We start from the raw sequence: 22,748 nt of genomic DNA, 5'->3' as shown, positions 1-22,748 counted from the left end.
CACTTTCATGCCCCCAAGGACTTGGCACACATTCGTCTGCTGAATGTTCCTCACCTCCTTAAACTGGCTAACTTCTATTTATCCTTCAAGTCTCAGATTAAATGTGGCTTTCTTGGAGAGTCCTTCCCTAAATCAGAAAGTCCCTGTTAATCTCCCTTGGAATACCCTGTTCTTTTCCTTTATAGTACATTTGTAGCTATGTATTGCTGGATTCCCCCACTAGGCTGGAAAGTCTTTGAGGGCAGAGACTATATTTGTCTTGTTTACTTCTGTAAACCTAGTGCCTAGGAGTGTCTAGCACATAGCATTTGCTTAATAAACATTTGCAAAAAATGAATGAATGGCACACACAAGCTTGGTATCATAGGCTGGCTACAGACAGTCCCAGGGCAGGAGCCTAGCTTATCACCTGCTACTTTTTGGTGTCCCAAGCTTCTTAAAGAGGACCATGGAGACTGCTGGGCACGTAGTTAGGAGTAGTGTCTGGTCAGCGGTCCTTAGCTCCTTAGCCTAGGCAGCTACAGAAGCAGAGTCATGAAGAGGGCCAGGTACCTGGAGGAAGAAGCCAGCTCCTATGACTCCTTTGGGACGTCTCTCCCAGGTTTCTCCCCCAACCCCTCAGCCTGTCCACAAGGCCCCCTCTCACATGCACACATCACTTGGGTGTTCTCACCCAATAAAAAAGCCTCCCTGGCCTGTGACTTGCCTCCCTTGCTGCTGCCACCTCTATCACCCACAGACAGATGGGAAATCACCATCAAAGACCAACACTTCCTTCCAGGCTCAGAGGATCACAGCAGGGTCCTGGAAGAAGCTCCTCTAACAGACAGCTCAGGAAAGGATTGACAGGGCTCACAGCTGCCCCTCCCCTCAACACACACACCGACCTAAAATAGGAATGACCATCTGGATCCACTTACAGGGCTGGCTGGGGGAGGGAAGGATAGTAGAGCTGGAACTGCCAAGCTGGGAAATCTTCGAGGGCAAGATGCTGCTTGAAGAGTGAACTCAGGGCACATTCTCTCGGTGGGAGTCACCCACCCCCTCAATTGGCCCCATTTATGAGTCCCCAGGGCTCACATACCACCTCCCTCAGGCGACCTCACTCCTCATCCTGGCATTCAAGGCCCCCATGGTCTGGCTCTAAACCCCAACCTGCTTTTCAAGCCTCATTGCCGTCTCCCTTGGGACTTGCTTGGAGTTAACCTCACTGGGCTGCCCTTCAGAGAATGAGCCCAGCACGTCATCCCTCATGGCATTGCTCACACTGTTCTTTCGGTGGAATGCCCTTCCCCTCCTCTCCTACACTACTTTCAAGGTTTCTGGCAAATGTTCCCTCTTTGCTCCCAGAGCACGAGAGCTGTGTTTTCTACCTATTGAATATTCATGTGTACTTGCATTAGCATTAGCTGTTTACATGTCTGTCTCCCCAGAGAGACTGTGAACTCCTTGAGAAGGGTTCTGACTGGATTTATTGGTCCTTGTAGCCCAAGCACAGCACCCAGCAGATAGGAAGTGCTCGTGAAATGTCACCATTGCTATCCGTTGACCATAGATGGTCTCCTTAAGGGCTCTGTGGAAGAATCACCTCAATCAATAATCCAGGGGAGCAGGGCCAAGCCAGGGGCAATCACTTCTGCAGGCTGGAGTTTCTGCTGGGCATGAGGCACTGTGCCTGGCATGTGGAAGGGCAGAGTCCTCTCTTCCTCAGTCTTCCTGCTTCTGCTCCATTCACTACCTTCTTTGGCTCCTAGAGACAGGGATTCTCCCCATTAAACCCTAAACTGTCTTCCAGGATGGCTCCAAACCGTTCCATGGTGGGGAGGGGACATCCCCCCCACCCCGACTCTTCAGACATTAGAGTTTACAAAACGACTTCCTTCTCTGTTCCATTTTACAGATGGGCAAACTTGCCCAAGATTATAGAAAGCACAGCCAGGACCAGAATCTAAGTCTCTTACTTCCAGGTGGCAGTAAAGCACATGGTTAAACATGAACTCTGGTCAGCCAGCAAGCCCCGTGTTTCAACTTAAGCTCTGACAGTGATTATCATACCTTAGGGAGGTAACTCAGTCTGTCGGCATCAGTTTCCTCATCTCTAAAATGGGAAATGATAATTCACATCTTACAGAGTTCTTGCAAGGTTTATTTGATAGGCTATACCTAAACCATTCCTGGTCCCAAATAAACACTCCATGTTAGCTATTATAGCAGTGAAAACCACACACTACCATTGTAGAATCCTTACTCACTTAAAAAGCACTTTGATGCACCTAATCTCACTATGATTTGGGGCCTTCTTACAATGTGGTAAAGTAACCAGAGCAGGTAACAAGATACTCATTTTACTGATGAGGAAAATGAGCCCAGAGAGGTTCAGGAACTTTTCTGAGATCTAAGCATGTATTAGACTGAGTTGGGGTTTTGACCTTGATCCTGGTCACCTCTGCTGGTGACCCCTCTGAGGTCTACTGACGAGTGATGAGGCTGAAGCCGGCCTGAGATTCTGTAAATCACCACAAAATTGGTGCAAATTACAACCTCATTAGGACCAGGCTATTTTATATATATTTTATATATATTTTATATATATATATATAATGAGCTGGGAGCAGGAGAACAAGACTGAACAATAGAATGCCCCCATGCCTGCCCTCTGTCCATCAGGATGCTTTTCTCCCCACATGACCCCTGCCAGACAGAGCACTCGATGGCAGGATGTACAGGGGAGGACTCATGATTCCCAGTGGAACCTAATGTTCAGGGACCATGCACACTCCACATTTCTATTCCACATCTTTCAGATAATGTAGAGGTTCCAACAGGGCAGGAACTAGTCTGTTGTGTGCACTTTCATTAAACCAGTGCTAGGCACATGTAGGAACTCAAAAAGTATCACAGCATTTAAATAAGAAAATGATTTTTAAGGACTTGGACCATGAATCAGAGATTAGGGATCCAGTCCTGGTTTTGCTTCTAACTCACTGGGGTCCTTGGGGAGTCCATTCTTTTCCACCCCTCTTTAGAACTGATTGTCTCTCTTTAGAAAATGTGGAGATTAGGGCTAGATCAGTGGTCCTCAGTTCTGGCCATGCTTAGAATGAATCTGGGATGCTTAAAAATAATGGATGGAGGGGCACCTGGGTGGGTCAGCTGGTTAAGCCTCTGAGTCTTGGTTTCGGCTCAGGTCATGATTTCGCAGTTCGTGGGTTTGAGCCCCATATCAGGTTCTATGCTTGACAGTGTGGAGCCTGCTTGGGATCTCTCTCTGCCCCTCCTCTGCTTGCTCTCTCTCAAAATAAATAAACTTTTAAAAATGGATAGATATCTCAGATCAATTAAAACGATCTCTGGGGTGAGACCTTGGTAGTTTTTAAAGGATCCTGGGTGATTCTGATGGTATAGCCAGAGCTGAGAACCTCTGAGCTAGATGCCTTTTAAGTTCTGCAGCCATATTTTAGTACATGCTGAAGCAAAGAGATGGGCAGCAGGCCTCTAGGGCCATGTCTGCCCCCACAAACACAGGAGGTCCACTTCTAATGTGTTTTGCTATACATTCACCGGGCGGGCTTATCTGACTCCAGCCTCTCTTATCAGCAGGGCTGGTGACAGCTCTGGGTGAGTCACACATGTGGAAACATGTAGAAAATGGAGCACCATGCAATCTTTCTTACTCTCTCTCTAGTTTTCTCTTTTCCAGAATGTCATATAGTTGGAATCATACAGTGTGGCTTTCAGACTGGCTTTTTTCATTATGAGATATGCATTTAAATTTTCTCCATGTCTTTGTGGCTTGATAGCGCATTTCTTTTTATCACTGAATAATACGTTGTGTGGCAATACCACAATTTATTGATTCACCTTTTGCAGGACTTCCTGGTTGCTTCAGTTTGGGGCAATTACCAATAAAGCTGCTACAAACATTTGTGCACAGGTTTTTGCATGGACGTTCAGTTTTCAACTCATTTGGATAAATAGGAGAGCGACTGCTGAATCCTCTGGTAAGACTATTGAGCTTTGTAAGAAACTGCCCGCTGTCTTCTCAAGTGGCTGTGCCATTTTGCATCCTCACCAGCAGTGGGCATTCCTGTTGCTCCACATCCTTGTCAACATTTTCGATATCTCATTTTTGACTTAATTTGCAATTCCTTAATGACATAATGCAAGCATCTTTTCATATGCTCACTAGTCACCTGTAAATCCTCTTTGGTGAAGTATCTATTCAGATTTTTTGCCCATTTTTTAAATTGGGTTGTTTTCATACTGTTGAGTTTTAAGAGTTCTTTGTATATTTGGGGGTACAAATCCTTTATCTGACATGTTTTGCAAACAATTTCAGTCCTTGGCTTGTCTTTTTCATTCTCGTAATGATGATTTCACAGAGCAGAAGTTTTTAATGAAATCTAATTTATCAATTCTTTCACGGATTATGCTTTTGATGTTGTATCTGAAAACTCATCACCAAACCCAAGGTCACTCAGATTTTTCTCGTTTATCTTCTAGAAGTTTTATTGTTTGGTGTTTTACATTTGGGTTTATGATCCATTTTGAGTTAACATTTGTGAACAATGTACAGTGTTTAAATCCAGCACCATTTATTGAAAAGACTATCCTTTCTCCATTGGATGGACTTTGCTCCTTTGTCAAAGATCAGTCGATTGTATTTATATGGATTTACTTCTGGTTCCTCTCCTCATTCCATTGATCTATTTGTTCCTTTGCCAGTACCACACTGTCTTGATTATCGTAGCTTTATGAGTCTTGAGTTGGGTAATGCCAGTCCTCCTTTGTTCTTCTTTGACTTCGTTGGCTATTCTGGGTCTTTTGCCTCTGTATATCAACTTTAGAACCAATTTGTCGATATTCTCAAAATAACTTACTGGGATTTTGATTGGGATTTCACTGACGCTATAGATCAAGTTGGGAAGAAATGACATCGTAATATTGAGTCTTCCTATACATGAGCATAATGTATCTCTTCATTTATTTTGATTTTCCTTGATTTCTTGAATCAGAGTTTTGTAGTTTTCCTCATATAGATCTGTACATATTTTGTCAGAGTTATTCCTAAGGTTTTTTTGTTTTGTTTTTGGTGCTGAACAGCTGGAGCACAGGGGATTTCTAGGGCAGTGACGCTATTCTGTATGACAGTGTAATGGTAGATACATGACGTTATGCATTTGTCAAAACCCACAGAACTATACAAAGACTGAACCTTACGGACTTTAGTTAATAATGGTATATCAATATTGGCTCATTAACTATAACAATGTACCATGGTAATGCAATAAATTAATAGCAGGGGAAACTGAGCCAGGGAGGGGGTGTATATGGGACTCTTTGTATTATTTGCTCAGTTGAATGTAAGCCTAAAACTGCTCTAAAAAACAAAGTCTATTAAAAAAAGAAAAAGAAAAAGGGAGTACCAACTCCAAATGAAAGGGAACTCCTGGTGAAATCTTCCAGTGACTCCTCCTTGCTTACAGGGTCAAGTCCACAGCCTCTCACCAAGCACAGGGAGTTCTCTACAGTTGGACTGCCCCTTCAGCCCATGAGCCAGCCTACCCTCTACAGTGCAGCTGAACTGAATCACTCAGGCTCCACGAGGGAATCTGGGACTTTACACTACTGCCTTGGCCTGGAACACTGTCTCTCCTTTGCCTGGTCTGCAGGTGTCTTGAAGAAGCTTCTAGAAGACTTCAGTTTGGACACAAAGAAATAGTACCAGTCCAAAGCACCTGCTTCATAACACAGCCTATTGTGCTTCTGTTCCTGGTGGGATCTCCTTCCAGTCTCCTGTACTAAACCGAGCATGCCCTGCTGCCTCTCCCTCCAACCCCCCACCCCATTCTTTCCAAATGTACAAACAGAAGAATCACAAAATTCCAGCAGTGAAGCTATTGTTCCCACAATATTAAACCACAGTCCTGAAACTTCACCAACACACCTTAGGGTGCCATAACAAGTTCATAGGGGGCACAGTAGGAGATTTTAAAATTTGAGAGATACTCAACATCAGTTGCTACTGAGAGATCTACTAGCTCAAGGTAGTTCATTGTTTCATCATTAAGTTGTGGCACATTCCTTTGATTATGTCATCTTTGAGAAGCTGGGTTTTTAGTGGTTGCTGTGATAAAAAGCAACTGAAAGTCAATGTGGAATAGGAAATGAGGGTGGTAGTGTCTAATCTGATTAGAAAGTTTGACAAGTTTTATAGTGCCCAACAAGCACACAGATCCCATTAGTTATTGTATTTAAAAATGAAATAGTTTTTTTCTAGTTTATATGTACTATTTTTTAAAATGATGACTGACTTGGTAGGACATAAATTCTTATAATGTGATTTCGGTTTAATTACTTGATAAATTGAACTGTTAGGTATTTCTTTTGGTTTAGAGACTCCATGGGAAAATTACTGAGCCACTAATGCTGGGGTGAGAGTGCTGTGAACTGAGAAAGTTTGGGAATCTGGTCTAAGAAATCCTCTAATCCAGAGCACATCAAAAAATTGTAGGGTATAGGGCACCAGGGGTGGCTCAGTTGGTTGAGCATCTGACTATTGGTCCTTGGCTCAGCTCATGATCTCACAGTTTGTGGGTTTGAGCCCCAAGCTCTGCACTGACAGCCCCAAGCCTGCTTGGGATTCTGTCTCTCCCTCTCTGTTCCTTCCCGGCTTACTGCGTACTTGCTGTCTCTTTCCAAAGTAAATAAACTTAAAAAACACACAAAACTGTAGGTTGTTAGGGGTACCTGGCTGGCTCAGTTGGTGGAGCATGCGACTCTTAATCTCAGGGTTGTGGGTTTGAACCCACATTGGGTATAGAGATTACTTAAAAATAAAATCTTAAAAAAAAACAAAAACAAAAAAACTGTAGGTTGTGAAACCATTTAGTGGGTTATGGCCAGCATTTCCTCTCCTTAATAAAATAGAAAAGTAAATATGAATGATAAATAGAACATATTGCATGTAGCAAGGGTAATAAACATTATTGTATAAAACTTATGTTCATTATATACATAGAAATAAGCATGGGTATCTTGGGTCACAATGTAAAATGTGTATTTCTGGTTTGGGTTCTGATTTTAGAAGTCTGAAAAGCCACTAAGACTTCACCTCCTTATTTTAGAGTTGAGAAAACAGCCCGGAGAGTGAAAGCTGATTATTGCAATTCACAGCCACCAGTGCCAGGCTCTGCTGCGCTTCGCCCTGCTAGGCTGAGTGGCCACTGCTTCACAGGGATCCTCCAAGGCAGGTCTCATTCTACCCAGGAGAGGTATGGTTACTCAAAGTCACATAGCTACACAGGTGAGGGATCAGGTGCCCTCACTTTGGTCCCAAGACCCCCTCGCACCCCACAAATGCCAGCAGCCACACCTAGAACAAAATGGTTTTAATCAATTGCGTCACCCTCACTCTCCTGGGAGCGGAGCAACAAAAAGGCTCGGCTCCTGCCCCCAGAGGACAGTAAGGCTTAATGTGTCTCTCCACACTGCAGGGCCCAGGCTGGGCAGGCTGGGGGAGGGAGGGGGGGAGGGGGGAGGCACGGAGAGAGGAAATGGCAGGTGGCTCCAACACAGGAAAGCAAAGGGGCCCCTGCTGGTCTTTGGGCCCCAGGGCCCAGCCCCAGTACTCCTGCTTTCCCCTCCCTGGCTGGAGAAAGGTCATGGAGAAGAGACAGGGGAGCAAGTCCCAGCAGCAGGAAAAGCAGCAGCAGCTGTTTCCTTCACCAATAAATATACTTCATTACCAAGCTAGAAGAGAAGGGCGGGAGAGGGGCTGGGTGGGGAGGAAGGGGGAGAAGCTGCCACCTGTGTTGCTGGGATTAAAGCAATGACGAGATGGTGCCAGACCCCCCACCACTATCCTCACCCCCCTCCCCCTGTCTTCTTAAAACTGTGAAAAAGCTTTTAACATGGCCCTCCTGTCTCCAGGGCTGATCTGAAGCCTGACTGAGAGGAGGCACCTGGCAGAGACCAGGCGGAGGGAGGGAAGGACAGAGGGAGGGAAGAAGGGAGGCTGCAGCTCCCCAGAGGCTGCAGCTGGAGGGCTGGAGCCAAGTAAGCACTGAGGGGAAAGGGAGGGAGAGGGAGGAAGGCTGAGCAACTATGAGAGCAGCTCCCAGCTGAGAGCCAAGGGGGCAGAGAGATGCTTGGTGAGTGGTGGGGTGACTGCTGTCCAGTGTCAAGCTTGGGGCTGCTGAGGAGGGAGGGGGCTGAGTTACGGATTTTCCCATCTGAGTGACTCAGGAGATCCCCTCTCCCTCCCCCACCCCCAAGAGCAGCAGGGGACAGAGAAAAGCCATCACTTCTTTGGTCTTTGTGGCGGCTCAGCACATGGGGTGGGAGGGAGGGCAGAAAGGGCCCTTAGCAGAGAGTGCCACCTCAGCGAGAGAGAATAGGCCTGGCTGGGAGCTCTGGCAGAAAGGTCACAGTGAGGCCAAGGAGCCCCCAGAAAGAGGAGTGGGAGTGGTTGCAGTGCAGCGCAGAAGGGGATGGTGCGGTGCCCCACCCTCTGCCAGGGCCCTTGGGAAAGGCTAAGCCCCCTAAGCCCCCAGAGATGGCCAGTGAGAGCAGGCACAGCGTCCAGAGCTAGCACTGGGAGAAGGGCGAGAAAGCTCTAGTGCCCAGGCAGGGGCCTGGCCTTGCCTACTGCAGGATTCCCACCTTCCTTCTGCTTCCACCCTGAAACGGGGCGGGGGTGGCGGGTGAAGGGAGCTCTGGAGGGGGGGGCCATCCTTTCTCAGAACCTTCCCTGAAGCCATGGAGGAGCTAGCCTTGCCCGCAGGAGCAAGAGTGGCAGCAGGTCAAGGCTAGCCCTTAGACTGGAAGTCCACTCCCCTTCCTGCCGCCAGCTGAAGGGTAGGACAGTCCTTGAAGACAGCTTCAGCCCTTGTCTCCCACCCAGCCCGAGGCAGGTCAGAGCCCTCCAGGGATGTGGAAGCGGGCATATGGGTGGGGGGCATATGGAGGGGCTTCCCCTCCTGCTCTTCTGCTCAGAGCTGGGTCCAGTCAAGGGGCAATCTGAAAGCCAGCAAGTTGTAGCAACCCCCCACCCCCAATGCCGAACTAACAAACAAAACAGGGAAATGAAAAAAATGTGGGGGGGGGGACAAACCAAAACAGAACCCCCTGACCTCCTGCCCGTGGTGGAGGGTCCAGCCAGCAGCGGGCGCTGGGGACCAAGGCCAGGAGGGTCTAGCTGGGCCGGCACTGAACCTGGCCCTCGGAGCTGTCCTCATCATCGGAGGCCCCAGCACCCCCACTGCTCAGGCCTGTGATCCGGTAGCCCATGTTGAGCAGCATCACCTCCAACGGGTCAGCATTCATGCGCCGCTGGTTGGCCTGGGAAGCGCCCTCCATGTCCTCCACAACTCGGCCTGTGAGGTCTTCACTCTGGGGGTGGGGGGGAAGGCACACATAGTCCTGGGATGGATGTGTGGGGAAGTCAGGAAACACACACACACACACACACACACAGCTGCAGCAATACATGCGGAGAGGGGTGTACAGAGCAGGAGACGCGCAGGGGTGTCCATTTGTACATACGCCCTTATGTGTACATGGGTGCAGGCGAACGCACACACTGGGGTAAGTACAGGACACATGGTCACCAGGATATATATGTGAGGGAGAGGACACACCAGGGGGTTACACACATGGGGGGGCCACATGGTAATATATACAACTGAGAGGGGACACAACATATATATGAGGGGGGTGCACATGCTGGGATACATACTGGGGGGGCATACCCATATCAGGGTACACATTGCAGGGGGGCCCATACCAGGAAACAATAGGGACTCACACCAGGGTCTGCTGGGCATACTAGATACCCAGGATGGGGGCACTGTCTGTGTCCTCCACCCCACTCTTGTCTGTCATCACTCCCAACAACCCTTCATCCTTTTCCTCTCCCCTCATGGGAGAACCCCTGTAGAGTTCTCTTTAAAATTCACAGTAAATTGCCTCTGTAATTAGATGCACCACTTGACTTCTGTTTTTCTGGCTAGAAAGGGAAGGCAAGTGGGACAGAGGGCAGGAGAGGCCTCAGGCCAGCCTGCCTAACTACCCACCCTGGGAGTAGAGGGGACCACACCATCCTAAGTGTTCCTGTGGGCTGGACACTTTGCATCTGGAGGCATCACTTTATCCTTAAAGTAACCTTTTGAGGTGGGGCTGTCATTCCCATTCCAACGTAAACGATAAAAACCTGGTCAGAGGTAGTTCAGTCCCTCAGGCAGTGAGTGAAGGGACCAGGATTCAAACTTAGGCTCACCAGATGCCGAAGCCCGCACACTTCTCATGTAACTAAGGGACTGGCTTTGCCCAGCTTCTGGGGGACACAACACAGTGGTATAGGAAGGGCAGGGTACCCAGGGAGCCTCTGAGGTACTGCTCTCATGAGATGGTGCCGGAGCTCTGGTACCCTCCCTACCCTCCCACATCCCTGTCCTTGGTTACTGTTTCCCGTGAGTCTCATCTTCTCAGCTCATTCAGGGATATGACCCCAGAAACCAGGAACCAACTCCTGCTCCTGGAGCTGCCCACTACATTTGGCACTTTCAGAACTTGATGGCTCCCACCTTGACACGGTGTTGAGCCCTTTGGTAAGAGCTTCTAGCCTTTGGGTGACTCATGTGCTTTCCCAACCCTCCCAGGCTCAGCTGAAGGCCTTGCACAGGCTCCAACCCAACCTTCTTCCCTGTCTAGTTCTGGCCATCTTCTCTACACCCTCACCTCTGGCCGGGGGTTCCAGAGCCGCACAACAGGGTCAATGCCGCTGGTGGCCAGGAAGCAGTAGCTGGGGTGTGGCTGCAGGCAGTTGACGATGGACTCGTCCCCCTGGAGTACGCGGACCAGGTTGGTGGTCTCCTTTTCCCAGATGAAGAAGGAGCCATCGTCAGAGCCACTGACGATGTACTGAGCGTTGCTGGCAGAGGGGCAAAGGGCAGGGAGGTCAGGTGGGGTACCGCCCTACAGCCTCAAGTAGAGGCTGTGTGGCTTAGGGCAAGGGGGAGCATGGAGGTCTGGAGCTGCTGAGCCCCCCAAACTCTGGGGTCCTCACTTGACTTAGAACTCCCATACACATGGTAATCCTTTCCATACTACAGAGCTCCAGTCGCTGTCCAGCTAGTCTCTTAAACTCAGATCAGGGACTGCTTGGGACCCCCCCAAGATACTCTCCCTCAAAGTACATTATAAGCTCCTCGCGTGCTGGATCAGATCTTGCATCTCTTAGGTCTCTGGGAACACTCTTGTCTAAGCCTTCCCTCAGCAGTCCTCGGCTTTCGGGGTCCAGTATCCTGATCCTACAGTACGTCTGCCCCCCACACACCGGTGACACTTAGAAGGGATCTTGATGGAGAGGTTCTTGACATTCAAGTGTCTCACCTACCCTAAGAAAGTACACCATCTAAAAGGAGGGTTGGGGGTGATAGGGTCTGATGTGACACGGGCTATGTCCCTCAGTACCTGGGGCACAGTTCTGAGAAGACAACTGTGCCTAGACTACCAGCTTCTGAGGCTCTTGCCTCATAGCCTCAGCAGAGGGAAGCACCAAGCATCCACATAAAGAAACCAAGCTCCAGCACATGGAGACAGAGGAGGAGGAGGTGGGGGCTAAAGGCACGGTCTAGGCCCCTCGTTGGGTACCTTATGGATTACCTCATTAATCCTCATTATGGCCCCATGAGTGGGGATGGTTGGTTTCCTTCTGTAGACGAAGAGGCTGAGGCCCACAGAGTTGTGAAACCACTTGATCAAGGATATAGAGGCAGAGCTGGGATTTGAGACTTTTTTTAAAAGCATTATGCCCCCACGCCCCCTTCAACCTCCTGTTGCCAACCAGGCTGTGCCCTCCTTCTCTTCAGGGCCTCGGACCTGCCAAAGAAATTGGCCTCCTTGATATCCGTGGTGGTGTTGCAGTGGCCACAGTAGCGGAACTGGTAGTCGTAGCTTCGTTCCCGCAGCACCATCTCATCCTCCGAGATGGAGTCCTTGCGGCTTGTGCTGCGGAGGCGGACGGGGCCGCCACCGCCACCACCAGCTCCCTTCTTCTCTTCTGGAGGCAGAGAGCAAGGAAAGGTGAAGCCTGTCCCTCTCTCCACTCCCCCATTTGTCTCCACCCCGGCCCTGTTTTCAGCCCAGGTGCTAGCAATGTAGGGCTACCTGCCTAAACCTATCTGGAAAACCGGGAATGACTCTGAGGAAGAAGCATCTTTGGACCCAGCCCTTGAGGATGTTCAAGAGGTGACCTATGATGCTAGGAGGGCCTTGGCTCAGGTCCCTGAATAATGTCTAGAAGCCCCAAGAATGCATAGACCCATGCATTCTGTTTCTGTGGAGGTGAGAGGCAGGGAGGGGAAGGTGAAGCACTTCCGAGAGAGCCGTGAGGGGGTGGTTTTTCTAAACAGATCCATAGCTCTGAAGGCAGTACGGTCCAAACCCTTCCCCACTGGAAGACAAGTTATCATGGATCCCAGCTGAGGCACTGATCAGTTAAGTGCCTTGGGTAAAAAAAACAAAAAACAAAAAACACACCAGTTTTCTCGTGCCTTAAAAGTGCCTTAATTCTGCCTGCCTCGGGGCCTTTGCATGTCTGGTCCCTAGGCCAGGAATTCTTCACCTCCCACAGCTACACTTTGTATCCAGTTACCTCTTCCTCCTCATCCTTGAGATCTCAGCTTAAATGTTTCCTCCCCTAGAATCCTAGCCTTCCATCAAGTCCTACCCCATACACCTATACCACATCAGGCCCCCATGGCACATATCACACCCTGTTTCTCCTTCATCACTTGGTTCCTTCACTAGAGCTGTGAATTCCTTAATACAGAAATACCATCTGACTTGTTCACAGCTATACTCCCAGGACCCAGCACAATGCCTGGCACAAGGTAGATACTTGATAACTATGCAAACAAGTGAATCAATCCCACGGTTAGTAAACTGCATAAGGAGAGAAGTGAGGATCCACGTCTGCCTCCAGAGCACAAATCCCACAAATCCCCAGCTCACTCTCCAATGCTACTGAGGTGAGCTGGGCAGGGCTTCAAATGCTCTCCGTGCAGGTAAAGGCAGTGTGTTCAGAGAGGCTGTGCTTCACCCGAGATCACATGGTTACCACTTGGCAGAGCTGAGGTTGGAGCCCGAGGTTCCACACCCCATGTGTGAAGCATTTCTATCGCCCTGTACTGCTGCCTCTGCCGCAAGCATGCAAACCGGAACCAGTGCAAGCCCCAGCTGCCGCCCCTTACTCAGATGACCAACGGGACAGCCAAGGCCCTGTCTGTGAGCAGGTGAGAATGCCCAGCTGGAGCCACACGGCCTGATTGGGCTCAACTTACTCCTGTCTTGAGTCCCGGGCATCACACGAGGTGTTTGAAACATGCTATTGCTAATCCTCAACAGAAACTCTGAATGGGAGGTGCGATCACTCTCCCTTTACAGATGAAAAACCTGAGTCTCAAAGAGACTAAGTGACTATCCCACAGTCACATGGTTTCTGAATTAGCAGCTGAATCCAGGCCTCTCTGATCTCAGAACCATGTCCTCTCCAGATGTCATGTAGCACCTCAAATAGAGGAACAGCACCCTCTCCCCAGCGCCCACTCACCACCATCATTTTTGGAGAAGAGGGCTGCTGTGATGTCGCGGCCCAATGCATCACAAGCGCTGCTGTGGGCCTGCTCCGGGAACTTCCCTTTGAAGTCATCCAGGCACTCCAGGGCCTCAGCCACGTACTTGAGCTCAAAGAGGCAGCGGGCCAGGCGGAAGTGTGCCTTCAGGTGGCATGGGTTTAGGGAGATGGCCTTGAGGCAGTCCCTCAGGGCATCGTAGTGGTCACCATCCCTGGGAAGGCAGGGGAGTGTGGCTTGGAGGTGGGGCTGCATGGCAATCAGGAGTCCACTCAGTCTCCCCTGCTTTCTGTGGCCACCTCAGTCCACCTCTGACAGATCTCAGGATAAGGGTACTTGGGAATGAAGAGAACCCTGGCTCAGCCCAGGCTTTGCTCCCCAGGAGACACAGTATATTAAGGAGATAAGTCAGGAATCCTGAAGTCTAAGAGGGGGATGGGAGAAAGGGAATGGGGGAGGGGGGAGGGGGTATGTGTGGGGAGAAAAACAAAAAAAACAGTGCCAGGCTGCCCTCTGCTGGGCACAGAGTGCAACTGCTCACTGGCTCACCCCAGGCACCCGCAGCTCTGCAGCAGAAGGCCTGGCATCTTGCCCACCTCAGGCTCCCCAAGCCCTCCTTCTCTCTTTCTCCAACCACCTCCTCAAATCCCCCCGGCTGGTCTTCAAAGCCATGGCCAAGGCAGGGGGCTCTCAAGGACAGTTCTGTGGTCTGGAGAAGCCAGAAGTGCCAGGCTGGGGACTCGGGGTCTGACCAGCAGGCAGCAAGCCCTCAGCCAGACCCCCCTCTGTCCTGGCTGACTGATCCACAGCAGCTGTGGCCTCTACCTCCCGGGGCTGAAGGATGGGGCCTGACAGACTGGCAGAGTCAGCTCTCTGGAAGCTGATGGTAAAGGGGGGTATGCACACCAGGAGCTCCAAATCGTCTCTACTCACTTCTTCCACCTCCCAAAGCATGGATAAAGGGAAGTGGGGATGGTTTTGGGGGAGAGCAAGCAGGGACGGGTCAAAAGAAAGCCCCCACTCTCCCACCCCATGCCAGAATATAGGGTACACTCCCCCCAGCACCTCTCATCTGTTCCCACCTCTCATTTGGAAAGCCAGACCGGTCACAGGGGCCACTTCTCCTTTGGCAGCTTTTTTTTTTCCTTTTTTTTTTTTTTTTTCTGCTGGGCTGAGGTGGGCCTAGCAGCACTCCCCAGAGTTGATGCTCCTTCCACCAAAGCACAGCTCACAACTCGCCTGAATAGGGCCAAAGCATACCCAACAGGGGAAATGTCCTCCTGACTCCTCTCCTACAGCACCAGAGGGAGCATCCAGCCCTGGCAGCAGGACCAAGCAGCTCACCAGTGTGGGAGGAGGCAGGGGACAAAGTGCTTTGAAGGCATGTCCTGCGTCAGAACGACTGGCTGTGATGAAGGAGGAGGGACTGTTTGGAAATCCAACTGCCACCTGCAAAGTGCCCCTCAGAGCTCCTGGAGAGAGCCAGACAGAGACCAACCAGGAGCCGGAGGGTGACAGCTCCCACCGCATCCAGGAGCAGATGGCAGCCCTGGAGAGACTGGCCTGGGACAGAATGTGACATTCTAGGGGTCACTGGCAGGCATGTGGGGATGGGGAGAGAGCAGGCTGGCCCCAGGGCTCACCCATCCAGACTCACTGCCAGATCAATCTCCCTGAAAGGACAGCCCTCAGCACATCCCTCTCCTGCTCAAAACTCTTCAGTAGCTGCCCATCATCCCACTGAATCCAGGCCAAAACGCCACCGCTCTGCATTCCAAGTTCTTCCCAGGCCGGCCCCAGGCTACCTCACAGACTCATCTCCTGCCAGTCCCTTCCAGAACCCTCTGCTCCAGCCAAATGGATTTGTTGTTCTGCAAACAAGCTCTTCAGTCAGGCCCCCACCCCCATGCCTTTGTTCACACCATTCATCTCCCTGGGAATGTCTTTCCCCCATAATCCCCTCCTCCTCTTCATCTCCTTGCCTAAGCCTGCCCACACTTAAAGCCCATCAGACTCCTCATCTTCCTGACACTTCCCTGACCCCAGCTAAAGTGACCTAACTTGTCTTAATGCCCATGGCACTTCACCTGACCCCTCAAAGGCTTATTGCTTCTTCGATGATGATGAACCATAATCATGTCTTTGTCCTCGGTCCAGAGGCTGGGCACTCTGGAGCACAGGAACTCAAAGTGAGGAACTCTGTGTCCCTAGTACCTAGCACACAGTGGGAGTTTAGAGAACATGTCGAGGGCACCCATGGATTGGGAAGTCATCAGCCTCCCTTAGCAAGGATGTAGGAGTGAAACAGCTCTCGGCATAAAGCCTGGATGAGGACACCGCATTCTACTCAGTTCCTGGGACAGAGAAGCAAAACACCTTAGGATGGCCCCCAAACCATCACCTCCTGGGTTGGGTTGCCATCTGAGCATTTGGCAAACTCTTGACGCCTGGGCTAAGGCCTGTGGGGGTAGCATCTTCCCAAACCCCTATCTACCATCCTGCTGACTTGGGTGGGTTTCTTAAGCTTCCCTCTCTGGCCTGCCTAGTTGCAGCCAGACGATGGCACACCAGCTGGCCTGTCTGTCTGGGCAGAGCCGACGGATGCCAGACGGAGCAGAAATGGCTGTGGGCCCAGCTCTATCCATCTTCAGTCCTGGCCCCGGCTGGGGGGTGGGGTCTGCCCGCCTGCTTGCCTGCTGGTGCCGTAGGCAGAAGGGCTGGGAGCCCTGATGGTCTCCAAAGATAGCAGGTTCTTCAGGATATGGACCCACTCCTTTACCACCAGCCACTATGACCCAACATGACCCACAGCCAGCTTCAGATCCCTGGTATCTTGTTTGTCTTGGTCCAATGGTCTAAGAGCACAGGAAAGCAAGCCCAAGGTCAAGGGGCTACAGAATCATTTGAGACTGATACCAACTGAATTCACCAAATGCCTCTTTTCTCTCTAGCAAGATTCTACTGCACCTTCATAGTCCAATTCAAGGCCCAATTATCTAACAGCTGGGATTAACCATTCTCTCAAGTTCTACTTGCCCAGTGGCCGCATCACTTTATAACAAAGCACCACATTGAAGCTACTTGTGGACATGTTTCACGTCACTGTGAGACTTCCTGACTTCTAGTCTGGAGGTGGGAGTTAGAAAACAGCCTAAAAAAGCCTTAAGGGGCAGCAGGATGCCACCGCCACCTTCCCTGGAGGCCTCAGGAACTTGGTTCCATCAGGTCCTCTGCCTTCATCCCTCGTCCTGGCTCAGGCCCACTCACCACTTGCGCTTCATGTAGGCAGCAGCTCGGTTCCCATAGAGCATGGCATTGTGAGGGGCCCTCTGCACAGCCTTGCTGTAAAGCTGAATGGCCTGGGTCCACTGCTGGCAGGCAAAGGCCTCGTTGGCTTGCTGTTTCACGCGCTCCAAGTATGGGGGCAGCTCTACCTGGGGGCTGTGGTGAAGGAGAGCCAAGTCAGGCCAGCCAAAGAGGGTCCAAGCAGCCTCTCAGGAAGTCTGAAGCCCTGCCTGAGGGCCACCCATATTGTCTTGACCCCTGGGATCTGCACTGTCATCTAGAAGAGGGGACCACTCTTATCCTTGGCCTAGGTTCCTGTAATAGGTAATAGGCACAATTCCAGATACTCTGAACCAGTGAAAAAACAGAAATGAAGCTGTCATGGACAGGTTAAAGGCAATTCCTTTTTTTTTTTTTTAAGTAAACTCTGTGCCCAATGTGGGGCTCGAACTCATGACCCCAAGATCAAGAGTTGCATGCTCCACTGACTAAGCCAGCCACGTGCCCCAAAAGTGATTTTCCTTTTTTTTAAGATTTCATTTTTCAGTAAATTCTATGCCCAATGTGGGGTTCAGACTTACAACCTTAAGATCAAGAGTTTCATTCTCTACCAACTGAGCTAGCCAGGCACCCCCCAAAGGTAATTCTTAATCATACTTCTGGGCATGATAGTAGCTGACCACCCAAGCCCCTCCCATGGATCTCTCGACAGAGACTTCTATTTCTTTCAAAGTTTAGAGGATTTGAGCACACCTGTATCCAAAGCCCAGTATAGGGCCTGGCAGTGAATAGAGGCCAAAAGATGGTATGGGATGAAGAAAAATATAATGGGGGGAGGCCCCTCTGTGTTTAACACCTTTAAGAGGGAGCTCAGTACTAAGAGGTAGCTGGGCCCCTGGGTCCTGACCTAACTACTGATACCCAGGGACTGGAGCTTCAGTCTGAGTGTGACTGGGATCCTACCAGGTAGCAGAGGTACTGGAACCATTAGCCACACTCCAGATATACTCCATTACATCCCTTGTTTCAGTTCCCAGACTCTGAGGTATGTGCCTGGATGGACGGTTTACAGGACATGCTCCTCCCTCCAAATTACATTGTAAGGTATGTACCATAAGGTGTAATTGGGACTGGGGGGGCTGAACAAGTCAGGCCGGACTCACCTGACATGTCCCCTACTCTCTGGCAGCCGGAAGCCATTGCTGTGAAGGTGCAGGCCATTGGACACGCCGTTGGATACACCATTGGTGGACATCTTGCCGTTCTGAACTTCTGGCAGGGGTGGGGAGAAAGGAACAGCAACAACTCAGGAAGAGGTCCTCATTTCTTTTCAGCAGCCCTCCAGCTTCCATCACAGAATCTGATGGTTCCACTATGGGCCATCCTCCCAGGTAAGATCCATTCCCAGAAAGTTAAGTTCTGACAGACAGGCAGGCAGGCAAGAGCATAGGGAAAAGCCTGTGCGCCCTCTGCTGGTTGGAGAGGGACACAGCTTCAACTTGGCATTACCCTTAGCTGGGGGTGGTTGGAGGGAGTGGGAGGTGAAGAGGTTTCCAAACCAGCTGGAGGCCCTAGGAAGGAGTCAGTGAGGAAACTCATTCAGGACAAGAAAGAAGGGCAACTACTACATGTCCTCAAGAGAAAAGCCACGGAAAGAAACTTTTGCAGAGAGAAGTGAAAAGGGCTGTGATGCAAACCCCTTTGACAGATCTCTCTGACCTATTGTTATCTTCCTTCTTACTGTACAGAGTGTTCTTTCAGAGAAACTACTCCTTTTGGAGGATCACAGCCACAGCACAAGGGAAGGGGCAGCCTCCGCAGCAGAAGTGGCACACATTCAAGCTCCCCAGCAGAGATACCCCTAACCCAAGGGAGAACTTACCCCCTGAGGAGTGGCATTTTCTAGGCAAGAGGAAGGTGTATGGCCGTTGCTTGTAAGTCAGGTCAAACAAATAGACCTAGAGTGGAAGGGTTAAGAAAAGAGATGGCGGCTGTGAGGTAAGAATGTGGCTGGACCAAAGCAAGGCTTTGGGGGTTGGTGGCTCTCAGGAATATAGTAAGTATTGAGCACGGAACCATCAAGCAAGGCCTGGAGGGGTTCCTATGGGGCAAACCTCAGGCAGGAAAATTCTCCTGGTTCCTGGCCTGTAGGGTGGACTGCTTAAAACACTGTCATTAATTAGAATCACATGTTTAAGTTGGAAAGGTTCTCAGAAGTCACAAAGCCAAAGGTCTCATTTTACACATGGGAAAACTGAAGTCTCAGAGAAGGGAAGCCATTTGCCCAAAGTAACACTGCTACTTACTTCTCTCAATAAACATTATCTATATTATCTAACGTTTAGTGAATTCTTACTTTGCTTTAGGAGCTCTGCTAAGTGTTTTATATGACTTACCTCATTTCATCCTAGAAACAACCCCCTAAAGAGGTACTATTACTTTTTTAAGTGTGTTTATTTTTTTTAGTGATCTCTACACTCAACATGAGACTTGAACTCATGACCCTGAGGATCAAGAGTCACGTGCTCTTCCCACTGAGCCAGCCAGGCGCCCTAAGAAGTACTATTATTATCACCCCCTTTATAGATGAAGAAATATGGGCTCCGAGTTTATTTACCCAGGGCCATAAAAGCAGTAAGTGGCATAGTCAGGACATAAAACCAAGTCTGTCTGGCTCCAAACCACTCTGCTAGATGCCTCTCTACTCATCCTTATGCTACCTTTAGGCCAGGTGATGGCTCAGCAGTCTGAAGTCAGAGCCGTATTCTGAGCTCAGGTGCTCGTCTATTCTCCATCCCATTTCTCTTGTACATAATCCACCTTGCCTTGTAATGTCATTAGCTGGTTCACGTGCTATGTCTGCCTTGTCAACTTGGGATGGATCATATTTCACATTTGTCTCCTTCATGTTTATAATAATGCCGGTCTCAGAGTAAGTGCTCAGTGAGTATTTGTAGAATAAGTGGATTTATGCAAGGCTTACTAAATATCCTGATTGAGAACATGCAAATAGAGGGTTTAGTAACCTGCCATTATCAAAAAACACTCCTAAAGCTGGCCTTAAACCACAGCCTGGCTGCATGCTCTCAGCCCCAGGGTTTCCTCCTAGGAAAATAAGAGGATGAGGAAACTGAGGCTCAGAAAAATGAAGAGACTTGTTCAAAGTCATAGCACACAGAAGGCCAGCATTTGAAGACGGGTCTGTCAGTTCTAAAGCTATGCTCAAGAAAAAGACAAAGCCAGGGCACCTCCTGGGAATTCCAATGATGCCACGCTGCTCCTATATTTCACTGTAAAGCCATTTACCATAAGGTTGGTGCTTCTTGTCTGCCTCATGGCAGTGGAAGTGAGGTACAAGCCCTGGATGCTGAATTTGGGTTGGTGGGGGCAGCGCCAGCTTGGGCAGCCACACATACCTGCTCCCCTCCCATATTGACCAGCAGCTCTGTGCCATTGGGGCTGAAGGTCACATAGGTGGCAACCAGCACTCTCAGACGGTTGTTGTAATCAGGCAGCTTCACTGGCAGGTGACCTGTGGGAAAAGTTCAGTCACCCCAATGTGAGACTCCTCGCCTCCCCCAAGAGGAGCAGGGAGTTGTGTGAGGCCAACATGTCAATAACGATAGCAATTATCTTCATCATAAAAGCAGCTCCATGTGTTGAGCATTTACTATATGCACTAGGCCAACTACTTTATATACTTTATCTCATTTAATCATTATGGCCCCATTCTATGGAAAAGAAATGAAGACTCATCAAGGGTAAGTAATTTGCCAAAGGTCACAGGATGGCTGGTAAATGGCAGTCAGGATTAAAGCCTGAATCTGCCTTACTCTAAAACCCATGCTCTTGACCACCATGCCATGTTGTCTCTTTGCACCACCCCAGAAAGAGTCAGCACCCGGCCAAGAACTTGGGGCCAGAGCTGGGCTGAGCCCTACCTGCCACGTAATACTGGGCTGCGCCATCCGGAAGGGGCTTCTGTCGGTCACAGAAGGTGTGGACACCTGCTGAAGGGCTCTGCTTCATGCTCTTCCTGGTGGGAAGACAAACCATATAGGTTATAAGCCCTAGGCATACCCCTGGCTAGACCAGACCATACTCCCTATAGGAAAACCTAAATTTGTATCACTGAAAGGAGGTACCCTTACCTTCCTTACCTCAGCAACCCTAAAGGTCCATCAGCTAGATAGCCATGCACACATACATTACAGTGCTTTACAAGTAGGTTCTGTCCATTGTCTTGGTCCTCATGACCACCCTATCATCCTCATTTTATAGATAAGGAAGCTAAGGTTTAAGTCCCGCTCCAGGTCAGGTAGTGTGTGAGGAGCAGCAGTGGTTGCCCAAACCCACAAATGAAAGTAAAGCAGGCCAGATGTCCCTGCCCCTGTCCCAGAAGTCCATTGAAAACCCACGCTGGTGGAGCTGTTCAGGTCTGGGACTTCTGTGGAGGTTTGGGGTATATTCTACTTTTGTTTAAAAAAAAAAAAAAGAATAAAATTACATGTGCAAAAAAGAAATTACATGTACACGATTATAACTCTGTACAAATACTCATAGTAAAAGAACAAGCAGAAAATATACACAGTGATTTCTTTTAGGTAATGGATTATTTGTAGTTTATTATACTTTCCGTATTTTCCAAAACAAGCATGGATTAAATTTTTTTTTAATCACAAAATTTAAGGGGCACCTGGTGGCTCAGTCAGTTAAGCATCTGACTTCAGCTCAGGTCATGATCTCACGGTTTGTGAGTTCGAGCCCCTGAATTGGGCTCTCTGCTGTCAGCCCAGAGCCCGCTTCAGATCCTCTGTCCCCCCCCCCCCCCCGCTCCTCCCGCACTCTCTCTCTCAAAAATAAACATTAAAAAAAATAACAGAATTTTAAAAACCCACTTCAAAAAAGAAGAGGTCATGGCAATGAGGGACAGGGGCAGCAAGTTCCCAGGGACTTGCCCACAGGAGGCTGAACTATTCATACCTGTGGTTATGGATCATGCGAATGTCATAGAGCCTCACAAAAGGCCCACTGGCCCCTACTGCCAGGCAGTTGTTGTCCTGGGGGTTGACGGTGAGGCACTTGGCCTCCACCAGCTGGCCACAGTACTCTGTCAGGTCAATCAGCACCTCCGAGTGTTTGCTGTTCTCCCGAAGGTCATACTGGCTGTGAGAGAGGACAGTGTTAGGGGATGGGGATTGGGTCCTCCTGTGAGGCAGGGGAGAAGCCAAGGCTTTGTTATACAAAGGAACTGGGAAGGGCTTTGACCTGTTCATAAATAATAAGAATGTAAAAAAACCACTCCCATTTCCCGAGTGCTCACTGTGTGCCAGGCACCTGAAATAGGCTTCTCACACAATCTGTTTTATTTTTCATATAACTACTTAAGGTGAATACTACTGTATTTTTTTTTTTTTACAGAGATCAGTGATATTGCCATTAAGTACTATTTCTACTGATTCTAACGTTGAGAAAATGATTTGTGTCTTGTGTCCCTAAGTGTTGTACATGGATTATCTAATTAAATCCTCACACCAGCCCCAGGTATCGTTAGAACGCTGAGGCTAAAGGCAAGTAGAGAACCTGTCTGGGGTGACACAGCTTCCAGCGTGAAGCTGGAATAGTGCGGAACCGGAGAGACAGCCTTTAACCACTTGGCTTTGCTCCTTAACTCCAACTTTTAATCTAATTTCTTGCAGGAGACAGAAGTACGGAGGTGATATAAAAGAGAATCTAGAGGTCGCCAAGAGTTATCTAGAAACGCTAAGCGCCAAGACAAGCCTGAGTCCCACTCAGGTAGTAAATGTCATGCCAGACATCCCTGGC

The 22,748-nt window shown here is 49.5% G+C and overlaps 1 protein-coding gene across 3 annotated transcripts in view; it reads right to left on the bottom strand.

Moving 5' to 3' along the window:
* Window positions 1-7,376: 7,376 nt before the first annotated feature.
* The window catches only part of WDTC1 (WD and tetratricopeptide repeats 1), a 63,718-nt gene continuing 48,346 nt past the window's right edge, over window positions 7,377-22,748 (bottom strand). The window contains exons 7-16 of one of the 3 annotated variants that reach the window (XM_042952924.1): window positions 21,906-22,088; window positions 20,864-20,958; window positions 20,339-20,454; window positions 18,805-18,880; window positions 18,086-18,194; window positions 16,905-17,078; window positions 13,616-13,851; window positions 11,884-12,064; window positions 10,741-10,933; window positions 7,377-9,393 (exon numbers count right to left, since the gene is read on the bottom strand). In XM_042952924.1, coding sequence (XP_042808858.1) covers window positions 9,196-9,393; window positions 10,741-10,933; window positions 11,884-12,064; window positions 13,616-13,851; window positions 16,905-17,078; window positions 18,086-18,194; window positions 18,805-18,880; window positions 20,339-20,454; window positions 20,864-20,958; window positions 21,906-22,088 — 1,561 coding nt within the window. In that variant the 3' untranslated portion in view covers window positions 7,377-9,195. Of the gene's footprint in view, window positions 9,394-10,740; window positions 10,934-11,848; window positions 12,065-13,615; window positions 13,852-16,904; window positions 17,079-18,085; window positions 18,195-18,804; window positions 18,881-20,338; window positions 20,455-20,863; window positions 20,959-21,905; window positions 22,089-22,748 lie in introns of all 3 variants that reach the window. The other 2 variants (XM_042952925.1, XM_042952926.1) reach the window with 2 other exon arrangements.

The sequence above is a fragment of the Panthera leo genome, chromosome C1 (assembly GCF_018350215.1).
Source record: "Panthera leo isolate Ple1 chromosome C1, P.leo_Ple1_pat1.1, whole genome shotgun sequence".
Lineage (NCBI taxonomy): Eukaryota > Metazoa > Chordata > Mammalia > Carnivora > Felidae > Panthera > Panthera leo.
This window is presented reverse-complemented; position numbering and strand designations above follow the sequence as displayed.